Here is a 14,232-nt window from a genome sequence, read left to right as displayed (position 1 = left end):
TTTTACTTTTCAATATTTTGACTTTGTTTTTCATATTTCTTGATGTCTCACCTCCATTTGACCAATTTTAATATTCGAGCAGTTATTTTCTTCAGTAAGGTTTTGTATCTCTTTTTTCCAAGCTGTTAATTCTTTTAAATTTCTTTCTTCTATAGCTCCCATTGGTTTTTAAAATAATTTTTTACTCTTTTTCAAAAATTTCTTTCTTAAATGCTTCTAGGAATTTTTGTTGCACTTGTGTCCAATCTTTATTTTTCTTTGAGATTTTGCTTATTGATATTTTCAAGTAATTGTCTTGTTTCTTGATTTGAGTCTAGCACTTCCCTATTGCCATACAAGCTCTTTATGGTCAGTTCTTTTTTCCCTTTTCTACTTATTCTTCCTTGACATTGAACTTTGTCTTAATGTTGGATTCGGCTAACCTTTTGGGGTAGAAGGGTATGGCAGAGAGTCTGTCCTGACTACTTATCTTTTTGCATCTTTTCTGTTGTTTTCATAACTCAATTTGGCAACGTTCAGGCTTTCAATGCTCCCAAAGTAATATGATTCAGGATATCTGCTCACTGCCCTCCTAGTCTACAAGTTCCTGATGCAGGTAAAGATGGTAGTTGGGGATAACCTCAAAATTTTACTAGCCAAATTCAGCAACCAATTATAGGAAGACCTTTATTTTCATTGGGTCAGCCTTTACCCTTATCCAGTTCTTTAATACCATTCTCATTCTCCAAGCTCTCTGAAAGATCACCAGCAATGGTTCAGCAGTCAGTCGATGCTTTCAGTGTTCTGAGCTCATTTGGGGCAGCTAAGTTCTCTCTTCCTGTCCCCTTACTATATTTGACTTCCAAAACCCAAATAGTCTTTTAATTCTGTTGTTTATATTATTTTATAAAAGTCATTCTCCTTAACAGAAAAAAAGGAGGCAAAATAATAATGAGTTTGGGATCCTTTCTCCCTCTGTTTTCATTATCATCTCATCTGTCTCATAAGGAGCAGAAGTCTTCTCCCTTCTCTTATTTCCCTCTTTTCTCCAGGATGACAGGACACAGGGCACAATGGAGAGAGGACTGACTGACTGGGAATACCCGGATTCCCAGAGACGTGCAGACTGTGGGGTCCTGGTCAAGTGTCTTAAGCTCTTAGTGCTTTAGGCTCTCTGAGTCTACGAGACCCATAATTCTACGAGAAAGAACTTCCTCACCTGGGAATTTTGTCTCCAGTGAAATCCTAGGTCCAGTCCCCATCCCTCAAATTTTTCCAATATTGCCTTTTAAAGAAACCCTTTTCCTCAGCTCCTTCTGGATGCTGGTGCTCTGGATGCCTCTCTAGGACTGCCCCACAGTCTGCACCAGTCCTTACTTCCACTTGGCTTTGCAGCCACACCCAGTAGAATTCATTGTTTGTGTCTTCAGACCATTCTTCTTGAGGACAGCTTTCCCTCCCTCCTGGGCTGATTCCCCTGGGGGGATCCTTCCTCCGAACCTTGAACCTGCTCCTTCAAAGTCTGGAGCATGTGTCTACTTCTTTTCGAGTTTCTCTCTTCCATCACAAATTCTAAAATACCATGGTCAGTTTACCCCCAGAGTTCTTATTGCTTCTATACCAGTAACTAATTCCTCCTCTATGGATAAAAATTAAACCTAAAAAAGCCATTCCCCTCAATGTTCCTTCTACCTTTTTATATTCAGAAAAAAAGGTAAATTTTTGTTGTTTCTGTAAAAAAAGAGGGGACAGATTTCAGAGTTTCTAGTTTTGCTATTCACACAAAACTAAATTGGATGGGAAAAGTCTCTAGGATTTTTGGGGAAAAAGTCTCAGTAAGTGATGCTAAAAGTGCATATTTAAAAAGACCTCCCAGCAAACTGTCATCACCATTTTATCATATTAAACAAAGGACGTTAATGACTCTTTAGTAAGACAAGAGGATGGTTTGACATTGGTCACTGTGTTTCAAGTAAAAGTAGAGGTATTTGGATCTCACTTGCTGATTTTTTTTCTTGTGAAAAATCATTGACTGAGACTTATCTCCTGCCAAGATATATGGTGTCAGGCCTAATGAGGGAACTTAAGTAATCTTAACTGAAGGGAAATTTGTGGAGGGAGATACAGAAAAAGTAAAAGAATAGGAAGAAGCATAAGACTTTATTTTGGACCTATGCAAATGCTTCTTAAATACGTTCACCTTTTAGTTATTTATGTAAATGAAGAAAATAGTGTAGATAATTAAAATCAACAAGACTAGCCATTAGCTAATCATTTTTAATTCTACTCTCCAAATCCTTTGGTCGGAGCTACTCAATGGAAAAAATAAAAAGAAACAAACCAATGTAAATTTTACTTATTCATTCTCTTGTTGGGAACTGGCTATTTGTAGATCTAATGAGCAATGTAATGGCAAAGAAGAAGGAAAAAATGAGCATAGGAAAATTAAATGAAAAAATGTTTATTGGATTAAAAAAAGTTTTATTTGAAAAAAGTTTTATCAATGTAGAGGTTTCAATATGAAGATTTCTCAGATTGCTAATAATTATACATATTTTTGGACTGTTTACCATACTAAATTTCCATCCATTCCTCTCCTATCAAAGTCACAGTTAAAGCATTGAGTAAATACTCTTGTGTATTGAGGGAGGGGAGAACAGGCAGTTGATTAATTCTATTAGAAATAGATTCTGATATTTTGTATGAATAGGCGATATTTCTGTAACTCATTTTCCATGTGGTTCAAATAATTTGAACTTTCTATGAGCACATTGCCTCAAACCTATTGGTTGAAACCCAAATCTGAGTTATTACTAGAACAATAGTCCAGGGTACCTATCCTAGCATTGGAATCAATGGGATCGTCCCAAGGTATATAAAACAGCTCCTTGAATGGGGCGCCAAATTACTATTAAGGGAGAGAGTGAGCGTATAAACTGCCAGAAAAATGACTACTTTTTCACCTAGAGTTTCACCAAGTGGCATTCCTTAAAAATAAAAATTTTAATTTTAAAATTTTTTGCCTTTCATTTTGAACAGCTTGATAATGGCACCTTATCATCTGTAGTTAATGGAACCACCTTTCCTTCAGGATCAAATCTTCAAGGACCAGCAAAAATAACTTTAGCTGGGTAAGGATTTTAAAAAATTATTATAGAGTTATTTTAATATAAGAATATGCTTTATCTCTGTGACAGTATAAAATTAACTTTTAGTTGAGTCTCTTGAGATTTGACCCCCAAATTGTCTTTGCATTACAAGATTCTGCCCTCCAATTTCTTACACATTGTGCATATGTGGTTGAAAAGGTTGATGGGTATGACACTAATGATTAGTCATTGTCATCATCTGGTGAGTTTGTGCTATTGCAGTTGTTGTCTTGGTTTAATTTTAGCTCACACTGAGCCCCTCTGGTTTTTTGTTGCTTATGAATGCAGTTACTAGGCGGCTGTCTCTCCTTATTCTTTCAGGATGCCATTACAATGCCTTTTCTGGCCACGATCACCCACTCTGAGGCCATTGATGAGCTATGTTGTTGTTACCTGTCACCATGTGTAAACTGGCTGCATTCCCATGTGACATTCTCTTGTCCTGTAGAGCTCAGGTCCATAGATGTGACTAATAAAAGTAAACCTGAAGCCAGGTGGAGAGTGTTTATCACTCCTCTGGGCCCTCATGACCTACAGAGTTTCTGGGCACTTTACTGGGACTTTGGAGCTGGAGGCTAAGCCTTCCCCACTAGCACCCATCCTGCTCTGTCCTAATGGCCCGTATACATCAATGTAGGTGCACAGGCCCAGGACCTGAAAGGGGGAACTGGGCAAAGTGGTAAAATCTGACCCATGACCTGGTGTCTCTGTGCTTTGGGATCCCAATCCCTCTGTCCTAAGAGGTGTCTGTACTGGGCCCTGGTAAGTGTAAGGAGCGTTTGTAGATTCAGGTGTCAGGGACAGTTGGAGTGATTCCTTTTCTGGGGTCACTGATGACACCACAGAATTTTATGACAGTTGTGAAGATGTGGGGCTGTTACTGTACCTGGTGCAGCTCAGCAGAATGGCCTTTTTTGCGCTTAGTCTAAGGCTGATGGATAACGTGCTGTTGGAGAATGCAATGAGCCCCCATCGGCGGTGATCCTTGCCTCAGCTGTGAGTGCTGGGGAACAGGCTGCACACAACGGCCCCGGGACCCACAAATGGCTAGAGCTATTGTTTGGATTTTATAAATGAGGGCAGCACAAAGGCTCTTTCCTGCTCCTCGTGTTTCAGCTGACATCCTTCCCCTTATACTGTAGAGTGTCTAGCTGCTCACTGTGTGGTGATAGTAGCTTTTTAACGTATGTCCTTCCCAAATGAGTGCGGCTGAACACCACACTCCCTAGGGTGTGAATGGTGAGCTTCTCCCACACCCGTGGTGACACAGACAGTTGTCATCGCAGCTTAGATGTGTCTGTGTGAGTGTCGCTTCCTTACGTTGCATTTTTTCAGCTCTGTGTCTCTTTGCAGTAATTCTGCAGATTTCAGGTTTCCTTTTCTAACTGATGTTTCAGGAAATGTATGATACGGGCTGTTTTTCTTTTCAGTTGTGCTGCAAATAGTTGCTTGATGTTGAGGTTGTTTTCACTGAAATCATCCCAATGACACTGTCTCCCTTACGTCCACGATGCTGAAATCCCGTAGTTGTCATCTCCCCTGTGTTATCAGGGTGCGTAATTGGGAAGCAGACCTAGGAAGCTGTTTGAGGATAAGTCGTGTGCAAATCCCCAACCACATGTCTGATTTAATGCATCCGTTTGCCTCTTGAATGAGTTTTACTTGTGGAGATCCATCTCTGATGGGACTAATTCTGGGGACCTTGGAAGAGCATCTGGCTGCTCTCTCTGCCTCTCCCATCTAAAAGGTGCCGTAGGTCAGCTCAGAGCCAGAGCCGTGATCTGGTCTAAGCGAGTGGGCAGTGACTGATGAGGCAGCCCCCGCTGTCCCCACGATGGCCCAAAGGTTGACATCCCAGCTCGCCCACGTAGAACCTCCTTCAGATCTCGTCTGACACTTCCTTATATTCCTCAAGAGGATGCGTGTGACTAGTGTGGAGTCAATGACGGATTTTATTGTGGTTGGGACACTTAATTCCGTCCACGAGCATGACTCAGATACAGTCCCCGAGAGTCCCTGATTCCATTGTCTATGGATCAGTTCCCGGGTGGTTGTTCGTTCTCGGGGGGACAAAATGACATCCCTCCGTTCATTGAGTCCACCTGTGGCCGATCAGACCTACACGAGCTCGGCGTGCTCTGCCACAGGCCGGACACAGAGTCCCGATGAACATCTGGGGTGAATTCTCTAACTTTGCACATCCTGCATTTCTTCTGGGCTAACTCAATCCTGATTGGCTCACAGAGCACAACCCCTTCTCTGAGGAAGGCACGTCTCGCTGGGCGGCCCTGGGCCAGGGTCTCCCATGTCATAAAATCAAGTCTAAAGTTCTTAAGAGAGACCTTGACAGTGTCCTGTGGTAAAATAGGGGGTGTCTGCCCGAGCATGTGAAACGTGCCCTGGTGGACTGAGTGGAGAGAACCATTTGTTCCAAGGGCCGGGAAGGCGTGTGGTGGAGCTCTTAGAGCTTGGTCAGACTTTGAAGAGACCAAGGTCGTCCACTGCACCTCGGGCCATCACCAGTCCCATCACGGTGGCTGTCCTGCCACTGGGCGGTGTGGCTCTGTGGTGTGACTCTGGAAGACAGAGAGAGGCGTGAGGGATTTAAGAATCAAAAGACATGATCTTACTCAATTACTGTTAAATTTCCGGGATTTCAATGTGCAGACATTGGTGCTGATGAGAGTGCAATTCAACAAGCATTTATCAAGTACCCACTGTGTGCTAGACCCGGGGACACTGTCCCTGCCCTCCCTCGAAGAATGTGTGTCCTACTGAAGGGAGGGCATACAACATTCTAAATAGGTAAATAAATGTTGAATAAATCCAAAGCAGTGGTGTGGACTGGAGCAAGAGAGTACAAGGGGCACCTAGATCGTGCAGTGGAGAGAGCACCAGCCCTGAAGTCAGAAGGACCTGAGTTCAAATCTGACCTCAGACACTTCACACTTCTAGCTGTGGGACCCTAGGCAAGTCACTTAACCCCGATTACCTTAGCAAAAAATTAAAAAAAAAAAAAAAGAAGAAAGAAAGAAAGAAAGAAAGCAGAGCCTTTAAAAAAGAGGTTTCTAGAGATAGTGAGAGACAGGGATGTGGGGAACCTCTGCCACGGCAGGGAGACAGGAGAAAGGGGGCTCATGGACCTGGAGACTCAGGTTGGAGGTGGGTTGTGAAGGACTTTTAATTGACAAACAAGAGTTTGCATCCACAGGCAATAGGGAAACATTGATGCTTCATGGCCTGGGTGTGTCATGTTAAGAACCGACTCCCAGCCTCGGCCCAGGCAGTGTCTGTGGGCAAGGTGGAGCCGAGATAGAGGTGGACATGGGAGGTTGTGGGGGAGGCATGAGTTTGAGATTGTAAATTTGGCTGACCAGGAAGATGCCCTTGAGAAGGGGTGGGTTTAGATGAAATGTATGAGTTCTCTTTGATGGACAGAGCGTCTGTGAGGCTTATGGGTAACATAGGTGGAGACATCCAGCGGGCATTTGGTAATCAGGAGAGAGAAGAAGGTAGAACACTTAAGGAAATCGGGAAGCCATCTGCATGGAGAGTGGTCTAGCCCCAGGCTTGATACTCTTCCAGTAGATTTTATTAAACTAATGTGGAAAGAATCCAATTTCATTCATTCAGTCAATCAATCAACAAGCATTTATTAAGCACTTTCTAAACACCAGATATTGTGTTGGCCACTGGAAGTTCAAAGACAAAAAAGAAACATCCCCTGCTCTCCAGAATGCTGACTTTCCCCAAGGGTTGGAAGAAGGTGGCCGTCCCCACCATGTTTGTCGTAGATATTCCTCTTGGTGCTTTTTAATTTTGTTTGATATGTTTAAATTTTTAAAGTCAGTTTTATGGATGCCTTTTGTTTCTGCATTGTAAATGTCCCTGCCCTCCAGTTCAGTTGAGCAAAGGCCCCCAAGAGAATGTCTGCCCATTCTGCCCTGGCCATCCCCCACACCTCTACTGGAGTAGACAAATTTCCTTGTCCCTTCTTAATCTCAGCCATTCATTTACGTTCCCTGGCTTCCTCTGAGAACCACGACTCCCTTCCCATTTCTCTGAACTCCCCACATTTGTTACCATTCATGCCTAGAATGTCTCCAGTTCTTGGCTGCCAACAACGAGAGAGGCTGTGACTATGTCAGTGGGTGCGGGCTCTTTGTTTCTGTCTCCTGACTCCCTGAGGGACAGTGGGACGGTGGAGCCGGCGGGGGCCAGGAGTGGTTGAATCCATGCCTTGTATAATTCCAGAGCAATCTGCCACAGAGATGGAATAAGCCAGTGTCCCACGCCCTGGGGGGTGAGCTCCATCCCTGGCCCAGAGGCTCTGCTGTCCTCTCCAAGCCTTCTTCCCACCTTCTCCAACATCCGACTTAGGTTACATTGATGCATCTCTTTATTCCTCACCTCCAACCCCGTTCATTCTTCCTTGCTTCTGTGCCTCGGTTTGGCCTGGAACCCTTGAAGCTGTTGGGCACTGGCCAAGCCCATCATAAGCCCTCCCGTGGCCAGGGCTGCTCCCTGCCCCTCTCATCCCACCTCCTAGCTCCAAGCTTGGTGCTGTGGGTGAGTAACCATTGTTTAACAAACTACTGTAGGTCTCCCCTTGGATGTATCGTAGGGATTCCTTGGACTCAATTCCTTCTTCTCAGGGTTCAAGCATCACATGTGTCTGAGCAGGAACACAAGAGTTACCCCGGTCTGCTCTTGGCTGGAAAGGAAATCATTGTTCCCTTATCTAGGAGCTGCCGGGTCACTGCCCCCCAGCAATGCCTGGAAAACTTGGGCAGGACCCAGGTTGGGGAAGAACTGAGAGGAGGCAGCAGCAGCAGCCTAGACATGGGTGTCAACCCTCAGCCCACAGAAGTGGAGCCCTGGAGAGCCAGGCCCTGAAGGGCTCTCGTGTTCTGGCTGAGGTGCGGGTGGGGGTGGCCTGGCCCCCTGAGGGGACCAGAGCACTCTTGCCTTCCTCTATTTAAATGAAAGAAATGAACCAAGTAAACACGAAACCACGCATTGATTTAAACTTCTGGGCCATGATGATGGAGAAGCCTCTTCTGGAGAGAAGTCCAGTGGGAAAAGATCAGCACCAGCCTTGCTTAGAACTGGGGACATGACCCCTGGCAAGAAGGGGATGGAGAGCTAAGGAAGCGAGGAGAGGTGGAACTGGGTGAAAGCCATCGGCTAATGCGAGGACACAGAAGTAGGGCTGATTGGGATGGAGAATCCTTCCCAGTTTTGTCTCTCAGACCTTCTGGGCGGCATTCTGGTGGAAGCAGTGAAATCCTTCTCAGAAGATGATTTCTAAGCACATAAAGTTAAAACAACTGGGATTACCGAGAAAACCGACTATTTTTCCCATCCAAGTTCAAAAACCCCAGAGCTATGAGAATTAAGAACCCTAATCTTAATTACCCCATTAAGAACCCTAATCTAAAGAGTAGAATCAAAAGGCAAGCCCCTGAAATGAAAATGGCTGAGCCCGCCAGCTAGTCCCCACTTCCAGCAAGAGTGGAAGGGAGAAGGCTTTTTAATGACTACTAACTGTCCATGGAAAGAATTCCACTGGTCTAGAGGCCAGTGGCCATATCAGATCCGGGAATACGGGGGTCCCACAAGGAATCATAAATAACTGAAGACCACAGCGCCCCAACTTGGCGGCATCTACACAATCCCGTGTTTACAGAGCCACCATATGCATTTTTACAAAGAGATGCCTTTCTCCTCAATACAAACACATACACACCCAAACACACACATTTTAGCCAACATTTATTAAGCACCTACTGTATACAAGGCCCTGGGTTAGGAGATGTAGATACCAAAACATGTCAAACACAATTAAAGCTAGGAATCAGTAAGAGAAAGTTCCTGGGTTAATGGCCACGCCTGCGTGAGGACTGGCTCTGAATGCCCCATCTCTGCGGTTCCCTTCAGTCTCTGGTCCAGGGATGAGCTGAGACTCTGCAAGGTCTCATCCTTCAAGTGTCAGATTGGCTCATCCTAGCCACATGTTGGTGGTTGCTCCTCTGAGGTTGCTCAGACCCTGGCTGGCTGACCCCCAGCCTTTCTACATTCTGAGACCCCTCTGACCTTCTGCCAGCTCCCCTGAGCTGCACAAAAATAGCCTGAGCCCCAGAGTCATGTTCTGTCCCCATTATCCACCTGCTCCTTCTACCACTTGTAATGCCATCCCTAGTCATCTCACTCTCCTGTCCCCCCAACCCTCCTGGGCTTTGCTCTCCCTTCAGTAACTTGACCATATCTTTAACCAGTTCACTGGTCTGGACTCATAAATCACTTGCTGATTTCCACATCCCTTTCCCATCTTCAGTCTTGTATGGCTCTGACTCCCACTTCTCCATCCCCATGACCAAGCTCCAAAAAGCCCCTGGGAGGTGCTCACACAGCTGTGACTCCTCCTTCCTCCCCTGGCTTTCCTTCAAACCTCCTCAAGGTGCTTCACTCTTGGGAAACAGCCTCAATTCAAGCTCTCCAGGAAAACTGAGGACTTTTCCTCCACCTCCACAGTTTTGTAGCTCTTTGTCCCCTCAGTGTCACCCGCATTCTTTTCTCCTTTGCCCTAAGACCAGCCCCTTCCCTGAAGCACTTGATCCACTCCCTTTCAGTGAACTTCTCTCCCTCCTTCCCTCCCTCCCTTTTTCTCTCTCTCCTTCTCTCCCTCCTTCTCATCCTTCCCTCTTCCCCCCTCACTTTCAGGATATCCAGTGCTGCCTCCTACTCTGCTAGCAGACATGCCCAGATCCCACCCCACCCCCCATAAAAATAGAATTTCTTGACCCTACAGTCCTTTGAGCAACTACCAGTTGCCTCCTGCCTTTCACAGCCAAACTCTTACTTTCTCCCCTTCTGTAGTTGCCAGATCCAATGGCCAGGCTTTGTCCTCTCACCCTTCTTGCATCACATGGCAATATTGACCACCTCCTTTCTTTTATGGGGTTTTTTTTGATGCCCTGGTTTTCCTTTTACTTATCAAACCAGACCTTTTCAGACCTGTAAGCACCCCAGACTCAACATGGCCAAAACAGGGCTCATTCTCTTTGGATTGCTCATTGTTATTATCTGGGTTTCCATCACACCCATTTCTGAATATATCCCTCTCTTTGGTCTCCTTTAACAAAGAAAGGAAGAAAATAATTCCCCTAAACTCCCCAGCCCATCAGCCAACTGGGACAACGTCTAGTGTCTCTCCTCCATGGTGGTCCTCTGCAAAGGAGCTAAAGAAATGTGTTTTCTCATCTCTACTCTGGGGCCACGTTTAGTCATTATCCCAAAGAAGAACTCATCTTCTCTGACCCTAAACCTCTCCTCCTGACTTTATCTGTTCCTTGGATGCTGCCATCTATCCAGCCATCTGTCCCTCTTTCCTCCTTGAAGTGGGAGGGAAACTCTTCTCTTTACTGAAGTTGTGTTCCCTTTAAGAAACTGTATTTCCTTTTGATCTGTGATCCCTTTTGCAGTCTCAGCCCCTCCTGGGGAGGGCATATCCCCCAGATAAGTTATCTTTTGGGGATGCCAGAGCCCTTGATTCAATTAGAAATCCTGGCCAAAAAGCCCCTCTTTGAAGTGTTAATTCCAGTAGATCTGGGCTGGATACTGATAAGCATCTAAACCTGAGAACCTTGGCTTTTCAAGCCTCAAGACTCCTTAAAAAAGGCAGTTTCTGGGTTCACTCTTTGCAAGGTCCAAGCAATTTGCTAGGACCCGGCCTGCTGGGAAGGCATTCTCAATGTAAGATTCCATTTCCCTAATAGGACTTTGCCACTATAGAAGTCAGTCTTTTAGCAAACTGGTTTCTATCTAACAATAAACTTTATTTTGCGATTAATAATTCGGGATAAGTGAATTCTTTCACTTTTAAACCTGCGGCTGACCAAAAGGGGATTTTTAACGACTCTTTCATTGCCACTGACCTCAAGACTTTTCTGTTTTGCCGCCTCCTCTCATAATACCCCCATCCTGGTGCACCTCTCATTTTGATTTTTGCAGCTAGTAGGTCTGCCTCCATGGACATTCCTAGAACACCAGTCACTCCCTTACTTAGGAAGCTTCAGTGGCTCACTATTGCTTCCAGGATAAAAAATACAAACTCCTGTTTGGCATTCAAAGAACCTCACTACTTGGCTCCAGTCTGTCCTTCCACAATGATGTTCCCCTCTTCTGCAATGTCTGAAATGCTCTTCTTCCTCAATTCTTAGTTTCTTCATGAATTTCATCTCCTACAGGAAGATATTTCCTGATATTTCCTTATTCCATTATCACTCGCCCCCTCCCCCTCAAAATTACTTTGTTTATATTGTATTTACTTATTTGCATATATAAACCCTCTAAGAATAGAAATTGTATTTTTTTAATCTATATTGCTGTTCACCTGGTTCAGTGTCAGGTACACCCTAGGTGCTTAATAAATGCTTGCTAAATTTACCTGAAGATGGCACATTGACTGGCCTGAGGAAAATCCACAATGATCAAATTATTGAGTGCTCACAATATGCTTTATTAATAGGGGTCATTAAAAGTACAAACCATTGACATAAAAATAATTGTTTTATTAACTTCCTTCAATTTACACTTTCAAGCTATTTGGAACGCCTTCCCTTAGTCTCCGGGGAACCACAAAAGAGGGTTTTTATTACCCTAGAATACAAAATGAATACAGAAACGTCTGGGCACCTAGAATGCAGATGTGGACAAAAGCAGCTGATGGTGTTAATTTGTGAATGCTTCCTTGAGAAGGGGAACAGTGACTTTACCCCCTTGGCCACAACAGCTGAATTTCTAGCCCACCATTTCCATCAAGAGTGTTTTTAAATCCTTCCCACTCTCCTTTTCTAAGATTAGATTTCATGATCAAACACCTGCCAATAATTTTAGTCGCTGGTGTTGTGAATTTCTATATTAGTTACACACAAAGACAAAACACCAGAAGCTTAATGACTTCTTTTTTAAAAGGCTAACTATCTGAATACATTTTCTTTTTTAATTCTTGTAGAGTAACTCTTAGTTCATGGGACTCAAAGTCTAAAAAGCCATGTAACTGTACCAAATCCCAGTGTCTGAAATTGTAAGTAATCAAAAATCCTTCATTATTAAATATGAAATAAGGTTGTTTAGAAATCAGTAAATGGAGAAAGGTCCAGACAATGCCAGGTTGGCAAGGAGTGTACACGTGGTGATGTTTAGCAATGGAACTGATGTTCAGTGGGAATTGGAGACGCCCTCGAAGTGTGTGAACAGCCTCTGACTTTGGCACTCGATGCCGGGCTGGAATCACCTGCATCTCAGGGGAGGAATCTTCGCCTTTTGTTTGCATTTGCCATTGAGCATTCATTAACCCCTCAGGTGATATTGGACTGGACATTAGCACCTTGCTGAACATTAGCTATCAAAACATGTCCACCCGCACCATCTATTTTATGGAAACTTTTGTGGCGTGGTTTACTATACGCGTAAATTTTCTTAGAAAACTAGTGGACCCTTTTGCCTTGCCCACCTAGGGCTGCCAACTGTTGAGTCTGGGTAAGCAGAGAGATAGGACAGCATGCCTACTTAGACACATAAATGCTGGCCAGAAGGGGAGAGAGAGTGAGTGGCGGAAATTGGAGGTGCGCCTGGAACTCTGCTGTCAAGGGCGCTACGTCACAGGATTTGTTTGTTGCCTGCCCCTGCCCCGCCCAGCCCTGCCCGGTCCCATCCTGCCCTCAGCTTGGGACTGAACGTCCCCAATGGCTAGCAACCCTAACCACATCTCTGTGTGATTTTTCCATTGCAGAGCTCCTTGAGAAGTCAGAGAGCTACCTTGGTGCACCAGTGGGGGTAGGTTGGGAGAGAGGAAGAGCACAAGGGGTGTTGGATTGGGCCAGAAGTGAGTTCCCAAAGCCCACGAGGCATTGCTAATGAAGCTTTTACTAGTTGAAAAGTGAATTGACCTCCAGTAATGCTGGGATTTAGGACTGAAGATCTGTAGCTTTTTTGAGTAATTGATGACACAGCCTTTGTGAACAACACAAAGTGTGTCTTTTCACGGAAGGAATGGAAAATCTGTAGATCATGTAAGAGTGAGACAGGTAAGGAAAAGTCAGCCAGTGACCCCCCTGGACTTCTCCTTTGGGGAGGCGAAAGGATAGGAGAACAAAGTCGATCTGTTCAGGGAATGCAGGAGAGAAATCCAAGGGCAGAGAGACGCCTTATGTGGTGTTTTGGCGCCCAGGGGAAGGCTTTATCACAAAAAAAGACAGTAGGAGGGGAGGCAGAGGTGTGACCACTCCTAGGAACCTTCCTTCTTTGCCTATTTCTTCTTTTTCTATGTCCTATAAGCAGAGCTCTTGCATAGAGCAGTATCATGTCTCTGCTTAGAAATACATTTCCTCTATAATAAGTCTCTATTGAAAATAGGTGGGAAAAGAATGGCTACTACTGGCTGTCTTGCACTAAATATGGATTTCTTAATTTATAAAAATTGTGTTTCCAATAAATTGTATGCAAGTTTAATAAAATAATGGTTTAAAACCTAAAGAAAAAATGAAGAATCATTTATTCACAATACCCATCAGATCAGCATAAAAATACACAATTTGTGTTTTCCAAGTTTTTAACTACTGATGCTTCCAAATGAAAGGTTATAATGCAAAATTCACTTTTTTTTTTTTAGAAATTCACAAAGGGATATAGTTTATAATTATCATTTTCAATTTAACATATTTTAAGAGACTAATATGAAGTCATTGTTTCATATACAATCTTTCATTTTTGAATTTTGTTTAGTTCTTTGGATATTGTAACAATCATGTTGGTGATTACTAAATTTATTTATTTATAAATACTTTTTAATTTTAATAGCCTTTTATTTACAGGTTATATGTATGGGTAACTTTACAGCATTGACAATTGCCAAATCTCTTGTTCCAATTTTTCCCCTCCTCCCCACCCCCTCCCCCAGATGGCAGGATGACCAGTAGATGTTAAATATATTAAAGTATAAATTAGATACACAATAAATACACATAACCAAGCCGTTATTTTGCTGTACAAAAAGAATCGGACTCTGAAATATTGTACAATTAGCCTGTGAAGGAAATCC

At 43.8% G+C, this 14,232-nt stretch overlaps 1 protein-coding gene across 1 annotated transcript in view; it reads left to right on the top strand.

The window, feature by feature from the left end:
* TESMIN (testis expressed metallothionein like protein) overlaps positions 1-14,232 on the top strand; it is a 50,289-nt gene that overhangs the window by 17,992 nt on the left and 18,065 nt on the right. The window contains exon 5 of the mRNA XM_051965181.1: positions 3,019-3,110. Within this exon, the coding sequence (XP_051821141.1) occupies positions 3,019-3,110 (92 nt within the window). The remainder of the gene's footprint in view (positions 1-3,018; positions 3,111-14,232) is intronic.

Source organism: Antechinus flavipes, chromosome 6, assembly GCF_016432865.1.
Source record: "Antechinus flavipes isolate AdamAnt ecotype Samford, QLD, Australia chromosome 6, AdamAnt_v2, whole genome shotgun sequence".
In the NCBI taxonomy this organism is placed as follows: Eukaryota; Metazoa; Chordata; class Mammalia; order Dasyuromorphia; family Dasyuridae; genus Antechinus; species Antechinus flavipes.
Note: the sequence above shows the minus strand (reverse complement) of the source record. Positions and strands in the feature narration are given on the sequence as shown.